This window comes from Triturus cristatus, chromosome 2_2, assembly GCF_964204655.1.
Source record: "Triturus cristatus chromosome 2_2, aTriCri1.1, whole genome shotgun sequence".
NCBI lineage: Eukaryota > Metazoa > Chordata > Amphibia > Caudata > Salamandridae > Triturus > Triturus cristatus.
The window spans coordinates 961,068,649-961,093,864 of NC_140582.1; the positions used below are offsets into that span (position 1 = coordinate 961,068,649).

General features: G+C 44.1%; 1 protein-coding gene across 1 annotated transcript in view; it reads right to left on the bottom strand.

Moving 5' to 3' along the window:
- The window catches only part of LAP3 (leucine aminopeptidase 3), a 353,892-nt gene that overhangs the window by 111,463 nt on the left and 217,213 nt on the right, over positions 1 to 25,216 (bottom strand). The window contains exon 7 of the mRNA XM_085642373.1: positions 3,990 to 4,148. Coding sequence (XP_085498499.1) covers positions 3,990 to 4,148 — 159 coding nt within the window. The remainder of the gene's footprint in view (positions 1 to 3,989; positions 4,149 to 25,216) is intronic.

Here is a 25,216-nt window from a genome sequence, read left to right on the forward strand (position 1 = left end):
AAATCTCCTTATACGGTATAGTAGGATTTCAGAATACAATTTTAACAATTCCACTTCCAGAAAGTTGTAATTTTTCTGTCCTAAACGTCCTGAGGCTTTCTAGGAGAATGGCTTCCCCATTAGGAATGTGAATTGCCCCTAATCAGCTAACAATAGGACCTGTGTGTACCTGGGAGAGGGCCATCCTGCCAGGTTAGGAGGGGTACAGCCCCACTTACATTTCACTCCCAAAGAGCTTGACACAATTCTGTTGTCACCCAGACCCCCTGGAATCTGGACAGGTAGGAAGGAAGAAACCAACAGTGTGGGGGAGGGGAGGTAACTTTAGACGTTTCTTCCACTTCAAAGCTGCCACCAAGTATAAAAATAGACCCCTCAGACAAACTTTACAGTACAGTCTTGGACCTGTAAAAGACTGCAGAAGGACTGCCTTGTACTCCAGAGGACTGCCCTGCTGTTTGAGGCCTTCATCATTTCTCAGAGAACTGGACTGCTGTTTGAGGCCTGCCTTGTTTCTCAGAGGACTGTCCTGCTGCTTGAAGGCAAAACCAAAGGGGATGATGGACGGATTGTTGAACATTGCAAGCACTCACCCCCAGTCAACTGATCTGGGTTTAATCCATCATCATTCTTTAGCTCACTCCGCCACCCCAGTTCAGACATGGCCATATGCAAATCAGTCTGACCCTGTGCCTCATGGGAACAGTCCAACCCGAACTGCCAAGCCATGTCTTCCCTGGACCGGAAACAAGCATCCTGGGACCGGTTTATGGCTAATCAGCCGTCATCATCCAGGCTAGCTTGAATCCAGTGGCAAAGTGAGCAGGGGACCCACGTCTGGGCATACCCTGCCAACTTAGGGCGAACAAAGCAGCAAACCTGCTGTTTGAAGGCGACAGGAACATTCAACCCAGGACTACTAGAGTGATGCCAAAGGTAAGTTGGCTGACCTACTGTTCTGAACTACAGGGACACAGCAAGCTCCTGCAACTACCCAGCTAACTTGCCCATGGACCTGCAACCAGACCAACCTTAGGTCTGTTAGCCTCTGCTGGAGTGAATCCCTGATACCCAAGAGGTGCCCCACAGTTCCTGGACTCTTGGCTGGTCAGTTGAGCACCTCCAGTGAAATTCTGAAGTTTTGAGCTCTATACTCTAGACTTCAAGAAGGTAACTTTTTCAGTGGGACTATCAGCTCCCTGTATCCGGCCCATACTCCGTCCAGTCATCCTCAACTAGTGACTATGTCTAGCACTACCAGATACCCACAGTCAGCGCTTCATGCTCTTTGGCGCTATTTTTACTCAAACCTTTAAAATTGCTTATCTCCGGTTCTACTGATTGGTTTTTGTCATTTTCGCCCCATTTTATTTAGTAAATTTGACTCTGTTTAGGTCTCGTGAGCCAAAGGCTCGGAGAGACGTTTTATATGTGGGATTTTCAAAGTGCTACCCAGTCTTTTGGCTGGCCTAAACCTTGAGTGCACGAGATCACATGCACGTGCACAGCTGCTCCTCTGCTCATTGCATTCCCCCCTCCCTTCTCACCCAGCCCTTTGATGCTCTGCTCCATTACTTTCACTTTCGCCACTTTGACCCTTGCATTCCCCCCTCCCTTCTCACCCAGCCCTTTGATGCTCTGCTCCCATCTGCCTCCTCCCTGGGCGTGAAGGGAGACAGAGCCATCCTGCTTGATTAATGGCTTTGCATTCCCATGTGTTCCCGTAGTAAACATGCCCGAGGCGCCAGCCGAGCACAAGGCTCTCGGAGACATTCTCTTTACCCTCGTTTGTTTCAGTCCTCGGTAAAACGAAGCGGTTCTTGGCGTGTATTCTGATAATATGCTGCCTGCCACAGATAAAAATAAAGGCAAAGGGCAGGCGGTATCGTGCAGCGAAACATGGCATGCGTCCTGATTATATTGGCTTGCTAATCTAACCCGAAAAAAGTTTCAGCAAAATAAAGGCGGACTTCACTTTTTTCCTCTCCACTTGCGAAGAGGAATTTGGCAGGATTATAGACTAAGCCTAAAAAAACGGATTCCGCTTCTGTTGCATTTCACATAGAAATCTCACCCAGGACACCACACTAGTGTTGGCTTCTTTATGTGCGGCATTGAAGTCTCCAGCTAATAGCATTCAGGCCGCCGGATTGGCATGGTGCTTCACATTGTTATAAAACTGCATTTTGTGGTTATATAACATAAAGCATGTTCGCTAGTTTGAGTTATAATAACTCTGCAGATACAGCAAGTGCAGAAACATAAAATTCTCCATTCTGTGCGACGACAGCCTGTTCCTTATTACATAACACGCCCCAGACCCTCCACATGTGTCAATCTTCACATGCATTCAGAGGAACGTGAGAGATCAGAGCTCCCACCAGGCTGGAGGATGCCCCCCCCACACACTCTCTCTCTCTCTCTCTCTCTCTCTCTCTCTCTCTCTCCCCCCCTCTCTCTCTCTCTCTCCCTCCCTCCCTTCCTCCCTCTCTCGCTCTCTTTCTCCCTCCCTCCCTCCCTCCCTCTCCCTCCCTCTCTCTCTCTCTCTTTCCCTCCCTCTCGCTCTCTCTCTTCTCTCTCTCCGTCGTGTGCCCTAGCCCGGGCTGCAGCTCTGTGGGTGGCTGTTCCAAGGAAAGCCTGCCCCAAGTACGACTCTGGAGCACAAGAATAAACACCGTCTTTTCTCGAGGGACACGTTAAGCTTCTCCTACACTGTCCTTACAGGAGGGGTAGAGGTCACAGGCTATTCACAACATCCCAAGACAAAAACCCCACGGTGGGGGTTCGGTTCAAATTGTGACATTCCATGTGCTTTACCGTTATTATTGTTTTAAAGGAGAAACCATGTTTGCCAACTCGCACTGATATGAAAGAGAGGCCTCTGACCTTGAAAGTTCTGGATGCTTTAAAGTACACAAGGTGGCAGAAATCACAAATTGTCTCGATTTGTAATTGCTTTCATGTAGTGTTTACTACCCACGCAAAGGTTAATAGGCATTATATAAATGAAAAAAGGTAATGAACATTTATTTTCTTTTTTAAATGGTGGTGTAGAAATTCATTGACCATCCAACAGTGCAGACTTTACTAGGATTAACTAAACAAGCACTAGCAAAGCAAATCGGTCTCACCTATGTGAGCTATTGCCTTTGTCAATGTTTTTAGCCCGGCTACTGTGCAGCAAGGCAGAAAGTTATTAAAAAGAAAACAAAAGTGCCTAAAAAAAGAGCGATGACGTAGCCAGCACTGGCCTCATTGCTGACAGAATATTAGGCATCTTGGATGAGGGAGGGCATGCAGTGCCAAAGGTGTAGCTGCCTCCTGCCCCGCACTCCATCAGCAATAAAAACAAGCATTTGCAATGCAATAGGTCTCACATTTACTGGAGTTTGAGCTATTGGCATTGTAAATGACAATGCCTTTTATTTATGTTTTGGTTTTTAAAACAAATAAATAAAAGGGATTGTTATTTACAATGCCAATAGCTTATACTCGTTTAAAAGGAGGGTTCGGTCTACTCACTATGCACAACTTGCTAAGGACTAGTTTATGACAAGCATTTGCAATGCAGTAGGTCTCGCATTACTGAATGTTAGAGCTATTGGTGTTGCATTCCTATTAGCAATGGCAATAGCTCAAACTTTATTAATGCGAGACCTATTGCATTGCAAATGCTTGTTTTATAATTGGTGTGGGATAGCTCGTATTGAGTATTCACTTTATTGCTGCTTGCGTTCTGCATACAAACTTTTCACATTGCATTTAAATTAAGCCTGACTGTTTTTGAGCCAAGCTACTAGACGTTTGAGCACAGGTTAATTTTGTGACTTTTGTGGTTCACCTGACGAGGACTGTGCATGTTGCTTGAGAAGGTTTTTTACTCTCCCCCCCCCCTCCCCCAATCAAAAACTCGATGTCTCACAGTCCAGCTTTGGTGGTCTGTAAACATGCAATACATTCATTTAGTTAGGATTTCATGGGATGATTACCTGTCAAAAGTAACTCCTTTTCCAACTAGTACAAGGGGAGAATCATTTTCACTAGCGCTTCCATTATAGTGTATCTCTAAAAAGATTGGAGGCTCATCGGATCCTTTTGATACACTCAAGAATGCACCCATCTCTTGCTCTTCTATCCATGCTTGTTGCCTGTAATGGGAAAAGATGCATCAGAATACTGAAGTGATTACACTGCAAAGATATGTACAACTCTAGTTTCATATAAACTGTATTTCAGCAATGAGAAAGAAAAGATGACAACTGTTATCTGTCAAAGCCATAGACATTGCTCACAATGAACTCAGCTGACATTAGTTTTCCTGAATATGTTATTATGGAGTCTTCAGCATAATAAAAATGGATAGATTCACGTGAAAGTTGCACTAGGACTAGCCACAGATTGACTTCAAATTCAAATTATATCAAACCTGATACAACAATGTTGTTTCCTGGCGTAGGCTACAGTATAATTTAAAATCCACATAGTTATTTTTGAATCTCATTCGGAGTGACACAAACCTCTAAGGGACAAACAAGTTTTATAGATATTAATAACAAATGACCGGGTGCAGGGCTTTAACTAAAAAGGAACTAAAAATTATCTGGAAGGAAATATACATGCGTGAGTCCGAATTTATTTGATTTATTTGGTCTTCCTGCCTCAGCCACATATCTGGTGATTGATTCAAAGGGGTTTTTGCATACATTGTTTGAAGATATTGAATAATTTAGCCCTCCTTGATCCGTCTGTATCACCAGTTACCCAGGTCCTTCAGGTTAATTTTGTGTCCCTCCTATAATTTTGTAATAGTCATTAAGTATGAGACGAGTAATTACACCTCTCATGTAAATCATGCCTATGTGTGGTTGAATAATTCAGCGAAGAGTTAATGTGAACGCTGTTGTTTTGATGTAGAAGGACTGGATTAGCAGAGGTAGCCTGTATCGAAGGGTGGTAGTGGTGGCTGCTGGGAGTTTGTTCCATGACAGTATTTTTGTCAGTATAAGCGCAGCTTTGTTCCAGGATGTGGTCCAAGCTACACTGATCTATTACAACACATGAGCTGTACCCTGTGGACATGACGGTCTAGTGTATGCTGCCGCTGCATTTCCGGATCCGGTCCCTGAGGTTTTGGAGGTGGTGGTTATGGAGACACCGCCTCCCCTCACTGTCCTACTCCGCTCTGCATGACCCGGTGGCTGGTTGTCACAGAGTAGACATTGAGCCGCTGCAGAACCTCTGAGCATCAGCCGCTCTCCTTACATGCCTCGCACACCAGCGGAGGCCACACAAACGCCATTAATGCCTCAGCCCCGACCTCAGGCTCTCGCCTCTTTCTTGCTGCCCTGCCCTGCTCTGCCGGGGATTCGTCGCAGCTGGACGTCCGTGGTTGTGAGAGTTAGGCAGGTGCGGGCATAGGCAGGTGCGGGCATAGGCAGCTGGGCGGCCCAGAGGCACATGCAGGTAAAAGAGGCCCATACAGGGGCGGCCTGAACGGAATTTTAATAGAAATTGAATTTAAAAACATTTAAAGAACCTTTTCGGAGCAAGGTGCAGGAGCGCTTGCTACAACCACCCAGACCTCCTCCTGACACCAAACTGCACTGGCTACAGGCTTAAGAAGCCTCAATTGTTGCAATCTTTCAGCACCATTATCGGCACCTTCAGCACGAACAGTGCTATCAGGTGCTTCACCAACATGGTCTCTGGATTGCTTAAAAGACTGGCAGGGCTATATTCACTGCTGGTATCCTATTGACTTATGTTGGAATATTTAAAGCGGGCAAAGAGGTGCTAGGGGCGTTTTGTAAGCGACTGGAGGGAGCACAAACAGGGGAGCAGCAGTTTGGTTACTGCAGTTATGCGATCAGCCCAGTGACTGGGGAGGCGGTCTAGCTAGGTCCGAGTTAGGCTTGGGGCCCACGTGAGCTCCCACTCCTCTTGCTTCTTCTGGCCTACTTGCCCACTCCTCAGGTGTGGTGCCAGTAGCACTTGCAACTCTACGACTGCAACACTACTCCCTTGCTCCTTAGCATACGTATACCTTGGTAGCTGCCAAACAGCACAGACCTGAGTGGTCTTGCCACTACAAGTTTGCATTTAACCAGGTACTCCATCCTAGTCAGTCTGGTTTTAGAACGAACTACAGTATAGAAACCGCTCTACTAGAAATTGCAGAGACGGTCAAAAGTACCCTAGATAGAGGAGGAAAGGCGGTGCTGATATTATTAGACCTGCCGGCAGCCTTTGACACCGTGCCACATGATCGCCTCCTTCAAAGATTGAGGGAGAGCGGCATAGGGGGCACGGTGCTCAGATGTTTAACTTCCTTTCTGGACAACCGACAGCAAACAGTTTGGGCTTTTCCTTTCTCAAGCCCTATTCAATCTCTGAATGTAAGGATCCCTCAGGGCTTTGTTTTAAGTCCGACCCTGTTCAACATATATATATGGCCCCTCTTGCTCCTTTAGCTGAACAATATGAGGCAAAAATGATATCATACACAGATGTTACACAATTGCTATTCACCTGTGAGAAGGATGAGGTGTTTAATGGCAATGAAGTTAATGTCTGCTTAACTAAGGTGTTTAACTGGTTTAGGCAAAACCAGTTGCTCTGCAATTCCGACAAGTCGGAAATGATCTTTTTTGGGCATACTCTGGATGATGAGTGGCGCCAATGGTGGCCTAAAAATCTTTCTCCACCTGAGAAACCAGTCTCCACCGTAAAAAATTGAGGAGGAAAGATTGACTCCGACATGACCATGAAGTCCCAGGTTCAATCAACTGCTGGCACCTGTTTCGGACTATTAAAGATAATGAGGAATTTCCTTCCTCTGCTTCCTATTTCGCATAGGAAAACCGTGGTCCAGGCCTTGATTATATCTAGGTTGGACTATGTAAATGTGTTGTACCTGGGCCTTCCGAACTACCTACTAAACCGCTTGCAGGTAGTACAAAATGCGGCAGCAAGGGCCGTACTTTTGGTCTGACCCAGGGCTCACATGTCTCCACATCTGAGAACCTTGCATTGGTTACCAGTAAGACAAAGGATTTGTTTTAAATCCTTGGTCTTAACCTTTAAGGCCCTGAACAATATTGGAGCTCCGTATATTAGTAATAAAATCCAGCCCTACAAACCATCTAGAACACTGCGATCATCATCTCAGTAGCTGACAATTGTGCCTAAATTTCGCCGCTCTTACAAAGGTGGCTGCTCTTTTCAAGTGGTAGCAGCAAAATTATGAAATAGCCTTCCTTTCTTCCTCAGACAAGAAAGTGATCTCCTCAGCTTCAGGCGAGGTTTAAAGACCTGGCTTTTCGAACAATAGTGCGGTCTTGTTTGACTGTTAGTTTAACTGTCCTGGGGTCAGGACAGCGCCGGGACACTCCATGGAGTAGCCATGCGCTTAACAAATACCCCTATAACATAACATAACATTTAAGGCCCCTCCAGAGGTTGAAACTCAAGGTCCTCCTTGTGGGAGGTAATCGACTTCCGGAGGAGATATGGATTCTGAAACCAATAAGGCAAAAACAAAAGGAAAGATCAATATCCTGGCGCCCAGACCTAATACTCCTTTAAACTCCCCTACAATAAAAAACAGGGCCTGGTTTGCAAACAAAAGGGAGTTCCCGATGGCAGTAGAATTGTTTCTCCCTTTATCTCCTGTGGAGAGTGTATTCTCCCTTGTTCTAACATTACTTGAGCCTACAACCGAACACTCTCACTCTTTTTCAAAAAAGGTTGCAAGCAAGCATTCTCTATTCTTTTTTGACAGCCTGTTACTTTCTAGTGAATCAAATGCTCACTTCAACCAGAGCAAAGAACAATCTGTGGGAGAATGTTCACTTGAACTGTTAAAAGAAGACGTGAGACTGAGTGTTAGAACTATTTTACAGCACGCAATTTAGCAGATGGCATGCAACCATCCTGAGAGCATAGAAGGGTCTTGCAACAAGATATATGGTTTCGTCTGTTTTAAACACTGCTGCTATTGAATCACTTTTTGAGAACTTGCACTCATCAGTAAAAGAATTGCTTAGTGATGCTTATAAACGTCTTTCTACGGCTAATCAGAGACCAACTCCAAAGTGCAGATTCTGTCCCTTTGTGGAAAAACTTGAAGAATTCTCCGCTACTGCCTTTTCTTTGGTCAAAGAAGTTAAATCCATTAAGGCGCTTTTGCTCCCCTCTACAACGATTATGCATACTGGCGAGCCTCATTTTACAGATTCTTCAGGATCAGTAGAACAAAACCCTCACCAACCGCCTTTTATTGACCCCCAGGCGCCAACTACACTGTGCATGACAGCAGAAGAATATAGAAGGCAGGACCATGAGGGAAATAATGGGTGCGATTTATCCAACACTAACGAGCCTGCATCTGATACAAGAACCTCATCATTTATTGAAATTTCAAGTACCAAAACTCCTTCATCAAAATCTTGCACACAAGCTTCCACTTCCTCGAGGAGTAAAGGGAAAAACACAAAGAAAACAAGCATTTGCAATGCAATAGGTCTCGCATTTACCCAAGTTTAAGCTATTGGCATTGTAAATGATAATGCCTTTTATTTAGGTTTTAAAAACGAAAACAAAAATAAAATACATTGTTATTTGCAATGTTAATAGCTCAAACTTGCGTAAATGCGAGTCCTATTGCATTTCAAATGCTTGTTTAAGAGCAGGCATTTGTCCATGAGACTACTGCCTGCTGTTAAAAAATTTTTGTTAACATTCTCAAAGGGGGTTCACAAGAGACCCCTTACCCTTTGCCGATGGATTACTACCAGTTTTAAACTGGTTGTAAAGTATTACTGTTTTGCGATCGGCATTTGATCACTAAACATTAATACATATTTGGTAGCAAACTGCAATTAGGTAAGAAGTTACCGGTTTGCAATTTGCCTTTTGTACAATGTAAAACTTTTTTGGGAGGACGTAAAAAAAGCTTTGTACATCCGGCCCCACGTCATTTGCATTTCTTTTTATGCAGTAGCATAACTCTTATTTCAAACTGCTTCTCTGTCATTGGTCGTTATTTCACGAGATGCACAGGAGGACCATCTTTGCTCGTTACAGTCTTTTAGGGTACGAACTGTGGTGAGGAAAATGGACGAGGTGTTAAAGAGTCAATTGCTTGCTTCAAATTTTTATTACCCTTATATCTTCAGATTAGTTCCTTGATAGTAGCCCTCAACCTGTGGATATTGAGGACTGGAATTAAAAAGGCGGAAGAGGTTTAGGCCTCAATTACTTCTTGCACGGAACTGGTAAACCCTCACCTGCAAACACTGGTACCATGGCGGCAACACCTCACCAGTAACATGCAATTATGAATCAATTTCAACAGAAGGGGAATAACTGTGCAACCCGGTTTTACTGGGCAGAACTATGCACAGTATTCACTTTCCAATGTGGATTAACACATTTAGCACTTGCATGGAGTGATGGGTCATTGCAAAGTAGTAGAGGGAGGGTGTGGGGAGCGTGGGAGAGGGAAGGAAATTACATTGCTTGGTAGAAAGGAAGCACTAAATGCTTCCCCTGTGCCTTGGTAGGTGGTTGAGCAGGGATCATGAAGGAACGGGGCGGGATTTCATTACAGCCCATTCCCAAGGCAATTGCACCAGGATTTTTATTCTATGTTTTGGGGAGCAACCGAGTTGCCTTTCACCAGGCTGAAGCCTTACTCTTGCAAAATAAGGCCAGTAACGCAGAATGCTCGGACTCGAAATACTGTAGATTACTAGTAAATAATATGTATAATCAAGAGGGGGACTAGAGAGCTAGTTATTTAGGGGCCAGGGCCTATTTTAGTCTTATTAGTCCCCACACTAATCAGTAGTCACTGACTTCCATATTCCCACTCACATTCATCACAATACGGCGTTCTCAGATCAGAAGATCTCCGCCAAAGATGCCACCAGGCCCGTCGGACATTGCAGCGCCGGTCCTACGAGGAGCGCCCGATGATGAAGCATGACACGCTACCAGGTGTGTGAGGGCAACAAGATCTGAAATTTAGATTTCCCTCCCGTGACCAAATAACAGCAAGCCGGTAGCAAATTTAACTACCCTAGCCTTGAGGAGGAACTGTTCTTTTCTGATTGTCTAGTAAATAATATGGTCAGCATTTTCCTGTCCCACAGAGTTACTTTTCCTGATTTTATAATAAACTATGGCAAAAGGTTACTCAGCATTTTATCTTGCCGGAAGCAGGCCTATGAGGATGATCTTTAGTCACCGCACCCTCCCTAGCCTCCTCATCAAAGTACATTCAATCATTCTGTTTTAGGAGGCTTCTGGATATCAAATCAGTTATTGAAAGGTCTCCATGCATCTGGAATGTCTGATAGCGGTGCTAGCAACAACACGTAGTCATGCATAACGGCAAGAAAAGCTATTCCTGGAACGCCAGCGGTATTTCAGACATTGAACAAACTCAATAAAGCAGACCCCGGCTCAGGTTATCGTCTCTCTGTTTGCTTTCATGCAGTCACGTGGCCTGGCATGCTTAATTTCATCTATGTGCGCCCTTGCCTCGACAATGCAGATGGGGCTGCGGTTTTCTTTCCCGAAACAGATGTCATTCGTATCTAAATCAACAGCTCTATCAACCCTGGTGCGGCTTAAATCGCTCTGTGTGAGATTCAATATGCTGCAGGCACAGGCTCCTGTGAAGAGGAAACAAGCATCGCGGCACCAACGCTTTACTTTTAATGTTAAAAGTAAAGCGCGGGTGCCGCGATTATACCAAAAGTAAAGAAATAGAAAAAAAAAATCTATTTCTTTACTTTTGGTATAATCGCAGCACCCGCGCTTTACTTTTGATGTTATAAGTAAAGCGCGGGTGCCGCGATTATACCAAAAGTAAAGAAATAGAAAAAAAAATCAATTTCTTTACTTTTGGTATAATCGCGGCACCCGCGCTTCACTTATAACATCAAAAGTAAAGCGTGGGTGCTGCGATTATACCAAAAGTAAAGAAAACAAGCTGCACTGAAAGCGATCGCATCGCGATTGCTATTTTTAACAACTAGTGGTGCGTGCGCACCACGGAGGAGAGGAGGGAGCGCGACAGCAAGGCGAAAGCGCGCTGCTGCGCGTGCTAGCCACTGTCGGGAATGGGCGTAGCACAGGCGGGACATGCGCCCACCTTTCCCCAATCGCGTGCCTTCTTTTGTAAAAAAAAAACACGCGAAAGCCAGTGGCTGACGTCGAAAGCTGATCACACGCACGAGCGTGTGGTCAGCTTTCAAAACCCCATACAAAAGAGCTCTCGCTGCGCGAGCAGTGCTGCGCACTGCAAGGCAGACAGGAGCCCTAAAAAATGCAAAAGTAATAGACAAAATGCAAAATCTCTGAAACAAAGAGAAGCTCTAGTAAACCAATTTCCAATTTTTGCACACACGAAAGGAGCACCTGCTGACAACAAAGCACAGGAAAGTACACTTGCCTCTAGGGTCCAACAGGAGGTACTCGCTAACCAGTGTCTCGGACAATCACAAGAATTGAATCACTTCACTGGCTCTTAGCAGGCCTCTCCAGATCACAAATGGGCAAAATTCCCACCTACCTGAAAGTTTGAATCTCCATGCACCTAAAGGTATGAAGTAATCACCGCCTTCACCAATCATACTAAAGGCGCGAGCTAGCTCTGGGAGCCATCAGATGTTAAGAATGGATAGTAAAGAACTAACTGCTGGGAATCACCAGAAGTCACCAGTAAATAGACATACGGCAACTGAGAAACGGTCCAACCATCTTCGCAGCATGAATGTACAACCAGTATGCTCACTCAATGGTTCATCTCAGGCCACTGAAAGTGGTGCGAAAACAGTGATGCTTGCATCCCACACAGGCCTCTCCAGATTTCTTAATAAGGAGATAAAAAACAGAAGGGGAAATACATAACTGTATTTCAATCTCACTACAAATCCTGAGGACGTACTGACATCCTAAACAGATGCAACATCTTGAGACTTTTAGTCACACAGGCAGAGCGGAGTCATCTGTCCTCCACAAGCATTGAGGCAGTTGAATTTAAACCAGGGGAACCCAACAAGGCTACGTTGGTTACCTGATCTTCAGCTGTAACTGCAGAACTGTTTTTCTCAAAACAGAGCTATTTCTGAATGGGGAATATCAATATCATACTTGCCCGAAGACAAATACCCCCTCGTATTATTAGCCAAGACCCATGAACAAAAAACTATGGAGCAGGATAATTACCGGGCCAAGCAGAACTTGAGAAAAACTCCACTGTGCTGAAACGTGCATTAGGTGCTTGTGGAGCAAACCAGACCCCCTCCAACAGATTCTGTAACAATCTCACAAACTAGTTCTCAAGGGTGCCAATGTTGGTTTGCCAACTCTCCAACTTCTCAAACTGCTGACTTGAACTGGTTATTCTCTAACCTTAATCAAAAGAAAATTGACTGACTCCGTTTTGAGAAACATCCAGACAAACGCAATAGGATAAACCACTTGATGCAGCAATTTCCTTTTGAACAGGCCACTCAAAACATATCCTGCAGTGATAATAAGCCCCTCCTAAGGACAGCAGGATCCATGCCCATCGTTTCATGGAACATTGCAGATATCAAAAAACTCCATTCAAACCCAGAACTCAAGTCATATTTGAAGGGTTTCATTGTGGCCTGTTTCCAAGAGACATGGAAAATGAAAGAACAATCACTGGAAGGGTACATGGAAGCTTTTGTCCCAGCAGGAAAGTCAATAAAAATGGGCAAGTCGTTCAGTTTAACTCGCTTGGAGTCTAATTTACCAAACATACTCTGCTTAACGATATCCAATTGGGACTTTGGTAATATAACTGGTCCAATCATCATCCTAAAACCAGGCTCCAGGCAAAAGCAGCAAACTATAAAAACGATTGAAATATTCCTCATGGTATTAGAAAGCGTGTAAAGTGGTATACCACAAATACTCACAGACTATTTCAATCTCCATTTGGCAAATCACCTTAAAAGAAGTGGTAACTTAAGAAGAATGGAATATCAGTTGGGGCATTCCGATACAAACCTCTGAATACAGTTGCATCAAGAAAATAACCGATGACCTCCTTCTAACTTTAGAGGTGCTCGGATACCGGGAACTCAACGGGCGCTTCCAAGGCGACATCCAGATGACAGCCACAAGAAAATTTTGCAAGGCTGAATCTGTTTTGGATTATACCGTTGTCACACTCTCCCTCTTCAATAAAATCATGAGTTTAAACAAACGCAAGATGCAAGAGTGACCATTCACCCCAGATCATCAGGATCATAAACTCCAATGAGCCAGTACATGCATCTGATGTTATTGGCACTCAGGATGCAGGCTTTCATTTGCAAAGGGTCAGATGGAACACCCCTGCATCGGTCTGTTATGAGGACTGGAGGCAAACTAGTGCAAGATTAAAGTGGGTCCATGAAGATCCAATTAGGGAATGGCAAACAACTCAAGATGAACTCAAAACCCATCTCTGTAAATGTATTAAACGGTCCCTGCAGAGGAGTGCACGGAGGAAAAACAGAAAATGGTACTTGAAAACATTAATGTTTCAACATTGAGCTATGACAATTGAAATGAAGGCCATCAATACGCATCCTGATCTCGCATCTCAGCATGAAAAATTCTCTGAACTACGTAAAGCATACAAAAAAGGAGCCTGGTCAGCAAAAAGATCCAACCGAACAGGAGAGGATTGACATTGTGCAAGCTTGCAAAAGCAATAATGGTAAATCCCTTTTGTCACTAATCAACCAACTGGATAGAGACCCAACTTCCATGATAGGCAACAATGTCACTGAAGAAACATGTAATAATTGAAGTAAATTGATCACAAACATTGCAGATATGTTATTGGCAAATAAAAATGTAATATTGAATGAAGCAGATAACTGGTTGAAATAGAGATTAATGAGCAGGTGTCTTCCTTCTAGGGTTACATGGGGATAACAATTTAGAATGGAGATAGGCAGATTTAATTAATATTGGCATTTAAATCAATGTACAATTGTATGCATATAATTTGGAGTGTTTACTATATTGATTGGTATATATTTCTTATTCTTTCAGCCCTGATGAAGTCCTATGTTAGGACGAAAAGCGTAGGCTGACAGGCTGACATTGTATGAAATGTGCTTTTGATTGTTCAGAAAAAAACGGATGGAATAAGAATCTGAATAAGAGCATGGTGCTATGAACTGCAAAGAATAAAAGATTCTTCAATAACGAACATCATCTGCCTATGAAGTGGAGTGCTTGATTGATGTAGAATAATTGATTCATAATTATGTTTGTAAATTGTTTCGCTCCTTTCATTGATTATATGTTTTGCGACAAGTGGACTTTTAGCGGTTGGCCACTAAGAGTGAGCGTAATATAAGTGTATTGTAAATCTAAAAGTTAGCTGGTGCACACTTAGTTCTATAACCTCAACCGCAGACAGTATATGATTATAATTACTTAAGGAAACCTTTGTGTTTTAAATGCAGGCTTTGTCATCTTTATACGGAAAGTCTGACTTATATCGTATCAACTTGCCCTAAGTTGTTGATTGAACGCAAGGCCTTGTTGCACAACCTTTTTAATTGGAACTGCACCAGAACCTGCTGTCATGCTTTACTCTTTTGTTTAAAAGGTGAATGTCCAGAGTGGTTGCGGCTTCCACAAAATTGATCACAACAGTTGATAGGCTGTTTTCAGATAAAGGAGTGTGAAGAACGTACGATGAATAGCTCCACACTAACGACGTTCAATGTTCATTTGCATTCTTTTAGCTGCTTTTGCACAGTTACTTTAGCACTTTATTCTAGATATAATGGAAGTGCCTTTTCAGGACATGATGTGGAACAACAATGTCCACAGGAACATGAGGGGATGCTATTGAGAAAATATTCTGATTTGACGCTGCTTACTATTATCTTTCGCACTTTAGTAAGAATTTTGGGGGGCGCGATCACGCGCCGTGACAAGATGGCGGCTTGGTGTTGAGCTCCGCTCGGACGCGAAGCGCTTTACACTATTACAGCCCTTCTCACCTGCGTCGGAGGGATGAAGCCTCCGTTCTGTTGTTCCTGATGGGTGCGGCAGCATTAGGAGCTGTTCCGGCCTCTTCGGCGTCTTCTGTGTAACCCATGGCAGCGGCGGTGAACTTCTCCACATAATCGTGAGCGGCCACCATTTTGAGCCCGCCGCTCGCGTCAATCGACCTCCTGCTGAGGTAAATCCGTCGTTTTGGTCATATAACGCTCGGCAACGATTTTTTTTCTTCTTTTCCCTTCTTATCTCAATTTTCATGACTGCTGATATTTGTATAAAATGATTTTTGAAAGTGCAACAAATACATATGCTACGGTAAAGGTTAATTGCTGTCTCCTTGATGGAATGTCCTCTGAGAATAAAGAGCAGTGCTATTCCCCGTTGGGAAGCAGGATGTTGTGTTTTTCACGGAATCATTCAGCTGTCAATTAAACTGATTTTTTCTCCAAAGTCCTTGAGGAATGCCTAACACAGTATTAGCACTATAAAGCTCAGCCTAAGGAACAGACTGTTCTTAGTGCAGAAAGTTCTTAGCCTGATTCGAATGGCAAGGATGGAAACCTGAAATCAGCTTGGCTCTGCTAAAAACTAAGGTTTAGCTGTCTCTGTCAGGTTGCCATTGCTCACTGTTTAAAGGTTTGGTCAAGGGGGGTGCGATCCAGCGCCATGACAAGTTGGCGGCTTTGTGTTGAGCTCCGCTCGGACCCAGAGCTCTTTACATCATTACAGCCCTTTTCACCTGCGTCAGAGGGGCAAAACCTCCGTTCTGATGTTCCTGAGGGGTGGAGCAGCATTTGGAGCTGTTCCGGCTTCTTCGACGCCTTCTGTGCAACTCATGGTAGCGGCAGTGAATTTCTCCACATAACTGCGAGCGGCCGCCATTTTGAGCCCAGTTGAGAAGAAGAGTGTGTTTTCATAGCATATGGGCAGGTTGAGACCTCCATTAAAAGTGATTTATCCTCCTTCTCGACGTTCTAAGATGGCGAGTGACGTTTTAACTCCTGTGAGAGCTTCAGCCTCTGGTACAAAACCCAAGAGAGCTAAAAATGACCCCCCCCCCTCACCCATTTTATCATCCCATAACCCTGTCCTTGATGAGGTGAGGGATTTGAACTTTTATGTCCTCTAATAAGGAGAAGCTTCAACTAATCGAAGATAGGTGGATTACTATGGAAGCAAAGGTGTTGGATATGGAGCAGCGCATCAGTGATTTGCATGATTCTACTAAGATTCCTATACTGGAACAGGAAATTCAGCGTCTTAAGCTTCACAATGAAGATCTTGAAAATCGTAATAGACATAATAATCTTCGTCTTTATGGCCTGCCAGAGAATTTGGAGGGTCCAGACCTTCTTTTTCTTAAGAGGTTCCTATCTGAGCTCCTTGACCTTGCCCTAGAGCCTTTACTGAATATCCAGCATGCTCATCGCCTTGTTCGTATTCAACCGAACTCTATTAGACCTAGAGGAATTATAATGTTATTTCTGGAGTTTACGGATCTCATGCTTGTGCTTCAAGCAGCAAAAGTAAAGCGTCGCCTTGTATGGTCTGATCACACAGTTTATCTTTCTCAAGACGTTTCCAAAGCTACCAATGCCAGAAGAAAGGAATTTCTACCCCTTCGTCCTCAGATGAGACAGTTACATATTCGTTATGGCATTCTGCACCCTTGCCGGTGTAAAATTACTCATGATGGTTCTACTCGCTCATTTGATGATCCTGCTAAATTGAGGTCTTTTCTCCAAAGTCTGGCACCGATCACTGTGGATAGTTCTATCCAACGTCTCTAAATCTTTTCTTTTCCGTATTTATATCAGATTCCGTATGGCTGTTCATTTTCTGCTTTCTTAATATTTCTTCCTCTGTTGTTCCGTCTGTTTTTGGTGCTGTTGTATCCCTTGCTCACTGCGTTCACTCTTTCTCTTCGATCCGGATATCATTCCTTGATCTATCTCTTTTTCTTCCTATTTTCTTTCCTTTCCTTTTTCTTCATTGCTAGTCCTTTTTTCTGGTCATTATTCTGTATGATGCATGTGCTTATTGTTAATTAGTTGTTGTGCATATTGTGTTTCGTATTTATCTAATAATTGGTGCTTTTCTGTTTCCAGCTGTTTTCCATTAATGTGTTACCTACCCCACCCCCAATATGTGTAATGTTGTTACGTGGAATGTTCGTGGTCTTGGACACCCCGTCAAAAGACAAAAGGTACTCTCTCATTTGTCTAGACTGAATTCTTATGTATTGTTCATTCAAGAAACTCATTGTAATGATACAGAAACGCTTAAATTAAAAAGACAGTGGGTGGGTCAAGTTGTTTATTCTCCTGCCTCTAATCGTAAGGGTGGTTTGCGATACTATTTCATAAATCAATACATGTACAAATTGTATCTACACAATGTGATACTGATGGACGTTGGGTAATGGCTAAGGTTGTTATTCGCAATAAAGAACTTGTTTTATTGAATATTTATGGTCCTGTTAAGCCTGATCCTGATTTTTTTAATAATATTAAGATCTTCCTTTCCTCCATTGATAGTCCGAATATTATTGTTGCTGGTGATTTTAACCAATGGTTAGACCCATTTTCTGATAGACAGTCCAAATGCAAATTTAATCCCCATAAATCATTTCAATCTGCCATGGCCTCTCGTCCATTGTTTGATGTTTGGAAAACTTGAAACCCTGATTCCCTTCAATTTACTTTCTTCTCTAATGTCCATCATACCCGTTCTAGAATTGATTATATTTTGGTTAGTAAACCCTTATTCCCACCTATTCAATCCTCCGAGATTAGATCTATTTTTATTTCTGATCATGCTCCTGTCCTTTCTGCATTTGACCTCTCCCTGAGTACTCCAAAATGTGGTAGATGGAAACGTAATACTTTTTTGTCAGATACTGTTTTCATTACTGAAGGCACTGCTTTTATCAACGAGTTTTTTAATAATAATGATCCTTCGGATACTACCTTTCCTAACACTTGGGATGCCTTTAAGGCCTCCTTCCATGCCTTTACTATTGCATACTCAGCAAAAAAGAAGAAAACCACCAGGGTCAAGTATGTAACTCTACTACAACTCAAATTGCTGGATCATAATTATTTCACTTCTAGATCCCCATCCACTCTTCATGAACTAATTAAGGTCAAATCTGCTCTTAACAAACTTGCAACAGTTGATGCTTGCAATGTCCTTCTAAAAATTAAGTACAAATATCACGGGGGTCAAAATAAAGCTGGCAAGATGCTGGCCAATTATTTAAAAATTAAATCTGAACGTAAAAATATTGTTCCTATCTTAAATGAATCCACTAACAAATTGGTGTCCTCTGATGACGATATTTCTACTGCTTTTCATGATTATTACCAGTCGCTCTATTCTGATGACAAATCCCTCTAGTCAAAATTTACACACCTTTTTTACAGGTCTTCCCAAGCCCCCATCTCTGTCTGACGAATTTGATGTATTAGAAACAGAGATTACTGTCCATGAGATAATGGATGCCATTAAGTCTTTAAAAAAATCTAAAGCAACTGGTCCTGATGGCCTCTCCGCTGAATTTGTTTCTACTTCTTCTTCTATTTTTGCTCCTAAACTCCTTACTCTTTTTAACTCATTCCTTGACGATTCTAAGGCATCTGGTTCCTATATGGAAGCTCTGATTGTCCTTATTCCTAAACCCGATAAAGAATACACCCTTTGTAAAACTTATCGCCCTATTTCATGAATTAATTACGATTGCAAAATATTTGCTAAAATCCTTGCCTCTCGACTTGAAAATATTATCCCACTATTGGTCAAATCTGATCAATCCGGTTTTGTTAAGGGCAGATTGGCTGCGGACAATGCTCGATTGTTTTCTAATGTCATCTCCTTTGGGAAAAAGTACAAGTCTCCCCTTGCAGCATTGTCCTTAGATGCCGAGAAGGCTTTTGATCGTATTAACTGGCAATTCATGTTTAACACTCTTCAGTGGTATGGTTTTGGACCAAACTTCATATCCTATGTCAAACTATTATACTCTGCCCCTCGTGCCAGTATTTTTGTGAATAACCATTTTTCTAGATATTTTCCTTTGTACAGAGGTACCTGTCAGGGATGTCCTCTTTCACCCTTGTTATTTGTTTTGTGTTTAGAACCCTTCCTTGTGCGCATTCGTGTTAATACCCTAATTTCTGGTTTTATACATAATTCCATGGAAACTAAATTGCCAGCATACGCTGATGACATTCTAGTGTACATGTCCAATCCTATTACCTCTCTTCCTCCCTTTTTATATAAAGTTCAGTTATATTCTAGTATTTCTGGATATAAGTTGAACTTCTCTAAAAAGAGGTATTACCCCTGAACCCACTTTGCTATCAATACATGTTTACTAGCACTAACTTTACCTGGCACTCATCACCAAATTACAAACACTACTTCTTTCTTGGTCGCCTCTCCATTTGTCATGGGGGGTAGACTGGATACTATTAAAATGATGATTGTTCCCCATTTTCTTTATACATTATCCATGTTACCCTTTCGGATTCCCGTTTCATATTTTTCACAAATTAACTCTATTTGTACCAAGTTTTTATGGAATGATAAGCATCCCCGTATTGCCCTTGTGAAACTTAAACATCCTAACACGGAAGGTGCAGTGCGTTTTCCTGACTTTAAATTATATCACTCTGCATTCTTAATTCGTCAGTTTTTTGCCTTACCTTATGACTATGTTGGGGGGCGGAGCTTGCCGCGCTAGGAAATGGGCGCGCACTAAGCAGGCTCTCCCGATCACGCTGCAATCCTGCACACCACGATGAGCAAATCTTACAACCAAGGAAGAAATAATGCCACCGACTTCTCTGTGATGAGCCGTGGGCGAGTTAATTGCTTTTAAGACAGGCTGAGCCGGAGTGGAGAGGACTGAAGACTCGGCGGGACAGCGGCGCTGATCCGGTCGCTGCTTCCGGCAGGGTGTGCTCTCTACGCGAGCCCGTGGAGCCGTGGCCTGGGCTGGGCCTTGTGACGAAGTCGGAGTTTAGGACGACAGGGGGCGCACGGCCAACGGCGGAGAGCCCAATCATCCTGCCGTGCGGAGCCTGCGATGTCGGCGGGGGAACGTGTGCCGAGATTGCGGACTACGGGCCCGATGCGGCATCGTAGATAGGCGGACCCTGGCTGAGACTCGGGGGCATGGCATGGTGAGGGATCCTTTGTGGCGGCGCCGATCTGTGGTGCGTCTCCTGGCGCTGAGCTGCCCTGCCTGGGACACGCGGTAAAAGCGGAGGCCATCATCCAATACAGGCTGCGGTGTGTGAGACATACAGCGGGCCCTCTGCCTTGAAACGCCCAGACTGTGCCACCAACAGGGAACAGAGACGCATGCAAAGTAAGTGGCGGCCCAGGGGCACGAGGGAGGCAGCGACGACCTGGTGACACCTTCCTGAGGGAGAAGTTGATGCGGGAGGCATGATGATATCGGCACTGCACATGGAGGGTGAAAGTTAGCAGTATCACTGTGGAAATACCGCGTGCAGCAGATGTGCTTGGCTAATAAATATCGCAAAGGGAGTAGGGTTGGCTGCTTGTGTCACAAGCTGAGAGGGCACGAAGAGGCAACAAAGAGAATCTGCTTGGAGACCGAGACGCGGGATTGGTGCTGTACGCAAATATGCGGGTTATGTGACGACAGCCGCCGCGTGTATCTCCAACAGCGCGAATCACCGCGAGGCTCTGCTCAGTGCCGCATTCAAGGGGCCCCCCTGCACAACTAGAAGTGGCCTGTCCTAGCGATAGCAGTGATACCCTGGCTGGCGCAGCTGTGTGCGAAACGGATCTGCAGCTTGAGTGCCCAGATTTGGCCTCTATACCCACCTAATACAGACGCCGCGAACTCGAAGTGGTGCAACTTGCTGAGAGGGGGATGTGCCACCCCTGGATTGTGACGGGGGAGAGAGGCCCCTGATATGTTCGTGGCGACCTGACCATTGGGATCTACTGATATTCTGGGCCCATAACACAGAAACTTCGCCATCCACTGGCTGTGCTGTATCGACTGGGGAGCTGCGATGGGGAAACAGGATAGAAATCAACCCAAGTTGCAATTTGACCAGCGTCGAAAGACTGGGGATACGAGCAGTGAGTCACACGACTTGAACCCCGCTGTCAATACCACGACGGGCTCTGACTCCACGGTGGATTTTCAAGCAATGTTTACCACCATACAAGCAACCCTGGCCAACATCGACGGGAAAATAGACTCCCTAACATATCGGGTTGACAGGATGTCAGAAAGGCTGGACAAACACACAGAGCGACTAGATGAGGCGGAACGCCGCATATCAGAGGTAGAAGATTCGTACACCCAAGTCGAGCAGAAACAAGCTAAAGCTGACAAGGTCATACAGTCGCTCCTGATAAAGACAGAGGACTTGGAGGCTCGCTCGCGTCGGAGTAACCTGCGGATAATGGGTGTGGCGGAATCGACACAAACAGGAAATATGGAGAGGTACATTGAGACGCTTTTAACCACTCTACTGGGCAGAGAGATCTTCTCGGAGGTGTTCATTATAGAAAGAGCTCACAGATCCCTGGCATCTCCGCCGATACCTGGAGCAAGACCCCGTCCTATAATAGCAAAGATACTCAATTATAGAGACAGAGACGCAGCCCTTCGAAAAGCACGAGAGATAGGCACGCTAAACTATGAGGGAATGAATATCTCAATATACCAGGACTTTACTTCGCAAGTACAAGAGGCTCGCAAGAAATTCCTGGAGGTCAAGAAACAGTTAAGAGACATGAACATTCCATATGCCATGCTGTACCCAGCGCGTCTGAAAATCACGGAAGATGGCAAGAGCGTAATATGCAATGACCCTAAGGAAGCACTCAGATATTTACAGCTCAAACACCCTCAGGCCAAGCGTCTTAAGTCCCAGAAAGTGGTCGACACAGAACAAGATCAAACGTCAGATGTAGAATGACGGGAGTGGCCACATGAACTTGAAACTCCATCTTTAGATGTAACTCGGTAGGATTGGCAGAACGCCCAGGACTCTCGCAAGTCAAAATGAGGCCCTCTTGTCTACTAAAGGATATGTAAGTGAAACGCTGGGACTCTTCATGTAGGGCTAGATACAGTATAATCCTGGTTGTACCTTATTAGAAAGGTTTCCTTAAATTTCAGAGCTCGGTGGTTCCAAGGAATACTAGGATGTCTAACTGATTAGGGGGTAGTGGCGTGATCCCCCATCCATTCACCGGATGGGGTAGTTTGCTGGTGGCGACCGTTCCCCCTGTGTATAACACATTTTTGTCTTTTGACCGTGTTTATATTGGTAAACGAATTATAGGGTGGTATTGATGGAAGAGGTTAGGGGAATTTGTCTTTGCCATAATTGGGGTGGTGAAGTGGGTGGGGGGGGGGGATCCGGGAGGGAATTTGTTTTACTGTTGGTCGTAAACATAACAGGACACCACAAATACACGCACAAATGTGCATTGTCACCCTGGAGAATACACACAGGCACATATTGCTGCAGAATAGCGCACACGCTGGCAACTCACTGAGGACACATGACAATGTCTAGCACGAACACGAAGGCTAAAGCAACGCCTCTGCAGATCCTAACGTGGAACGTCAGGGACCTATATAACCCGAAGAAAATTAGGCAAGTGTTTGCTTACCTTGATAGACACCGTATTGACACCGTATTGACATTGCGTTGCGTATAGAATATATATTGAACTGACGGAGTGAGAACTTGATCGACTTCACCGTATGTGACACTAAGATAAATTATCTTTTCCTAGTCCTCAGGTGAGCATCAGCCCTACACTCACTTTAGCAAAAGTATAAATACACACACATAGTTTTTGATTATACGTTTTGTAATTGCAGGCTGACATATATATTATTGTCCTGATGAAGACCCGTCATCGATGTGTATAAATCTACACGTCATCCCAGGGTCGAAACGTCGACGTTACCTGTCTGATTGATCCATGCAATTCCACCATTGAAATATTGAAGGATATATGTTGTGGTGTTATATGCTATTGATTTTGGATCATCCATGTTTAAAGTATATATTTGTCCAATGTACATATATGTAGTTTTTGATGTCAATTCTGTGTTGATTGTTATGTCATTATGCACTGTTGGTCACTGAAAATGTTGTGATTTAATTTATTGGTTTTTTGGTCAGTCCTGTATTGTAATAATATTTATGTGTACTCAAATACAGCGAAAAAGAAAATCATCTTTTTGTGTTTTTCAAATTAATGGTTTTTATATGTGTGTGTATTATTGTGATTAAGTACACTCGACTCAAGATAGCACCCACTCTTCCACAGCAAATAATAGCTGGTCGAGATTGGATTACTGGCTGATCACGAGGAATGCATCTACGTGGGCTGTAGATATAACGCATCTCCCAAAAACACTCTCTGACCACAAGCCCGTCCTACTGACATTACAAATTCCGACTTACATACCCCCTCCATTTATATGGCGATTTAATGCAAAGGCGCTCCTTGACCCCCTATATAAAGACACAATACAAAAAGCGATTAAAGACTACTTTGCCGAAAATGCAAAATCAGTAGACAGTGCTGGTACCCTGTGGGAGGCCTTTAAGGCCACACTGAGAGGTATTTGCATAAGCACGAATGCCGGTATCCTGAAGGATATAAGAACACAGCTGAAGATGAGTGAGGATCGCATAAGGGGCTTAGAAACAGAGTATGATGCGTCTCACAGCACTAGCACCCTCAGTGACATACGGGAGGAATTAAACAGAGATAACGCATTGGCGGAGAAAGAGATAAAATACATCTCCCGGCGCCAGGTAGCACGCAGGTTGGGCGAAGGAGGCAGACCGGGAAGGACGCTAGCCCATAAGGTGCGTACGGAACGCAGGCACCATACGGTAACCCAGATAGAGGACAACAGTGGGCATTTGCATTATGACACTCAGGGTATACTCCACTCGTTTGTAGACACATACCGGGATTTTTATAAATCTCAGACCACGGCAATAGCGGATGATATTTTAGAATATATAGAAGACATTGCCTTGGTATGGTTATCTGATACACATCGTGAATACCTTGCTAAGCCCATATCGGAGGAGGATGTATTATCAGCAATCAAATCGCTACCTAATGGTAAATCGCCTGGGCCTGATGGGTACACCGCGGAATTCTACAAAGCATTCCCAGACTTATTGATTCCACCGGTGCTGGAAATGTACGGTGAAGCCTATCAAAACAAGCTCCTCCCTCCTACGCTGCGCGAAGCGCTCATTGTGGCCCTATTAAAACCAGACAAAAACCCGGACAAGGCGGAATCATACCGACCCCTATCACTGATAAACACAGACGCAAAAATAATAGCCACAATTATCGCCATGAGACTGCAACCACTCATGCCTAGGATAATTCTGCCTGACCAATCCGGCTTTATACCAGCGCGATCCACTGCTCATAACCTCCGCACTATATTTGCACTACTCCACCAGTTAAATCCGAAGATGGTGGCGGTGCTCCTCGACACAGCCCAGGCCTTCGACTCAGTTGAATGGGCGTATCTTTTTGCAATATTAAGAGCAATAGGGCTACCACCCAAACTCGTAGACGGGATCGCTCTTCTCTATAGCAAACCGACTGCCCGGGTCAAAGTAAATATGCATATATCAGACCCACTGGACATACAGCGTGGTACTAGACAGGGCTGCCCTCTGTCTCCCATACTTTTTGCCATCGCATTGGAGCCTTTAGCGTGTAAAATACGTCAGAAATATGCGCATGCAGCTTTGCGATTCAGTCAGAGACCCATTATCATATCACTATATGCAGATGACATGGTGCTATACCTGCGCCACCCGGAAGAAACCCTATCGCCAATACTGCGGGAATATACAAAATATGGTTGTATTTCAGGTTTACTAATTAACTGGAACAAGTCAGCAGTAATGCCACTAACGGTAAACACTAAAGCGCCACAACTGGAGTTTCCTCTTGTTTGGCATGATGACCCAATCAAATACCTAGGGATCTGGATCCATCGGGATGCGGAAGTGGTGCTGAGACACAATTACGGAGTCACAATAGACCGCATAGAAACACAAATAACGAGATGGATCGCACTACCTTTGTCCCTAGCGGACAGAAT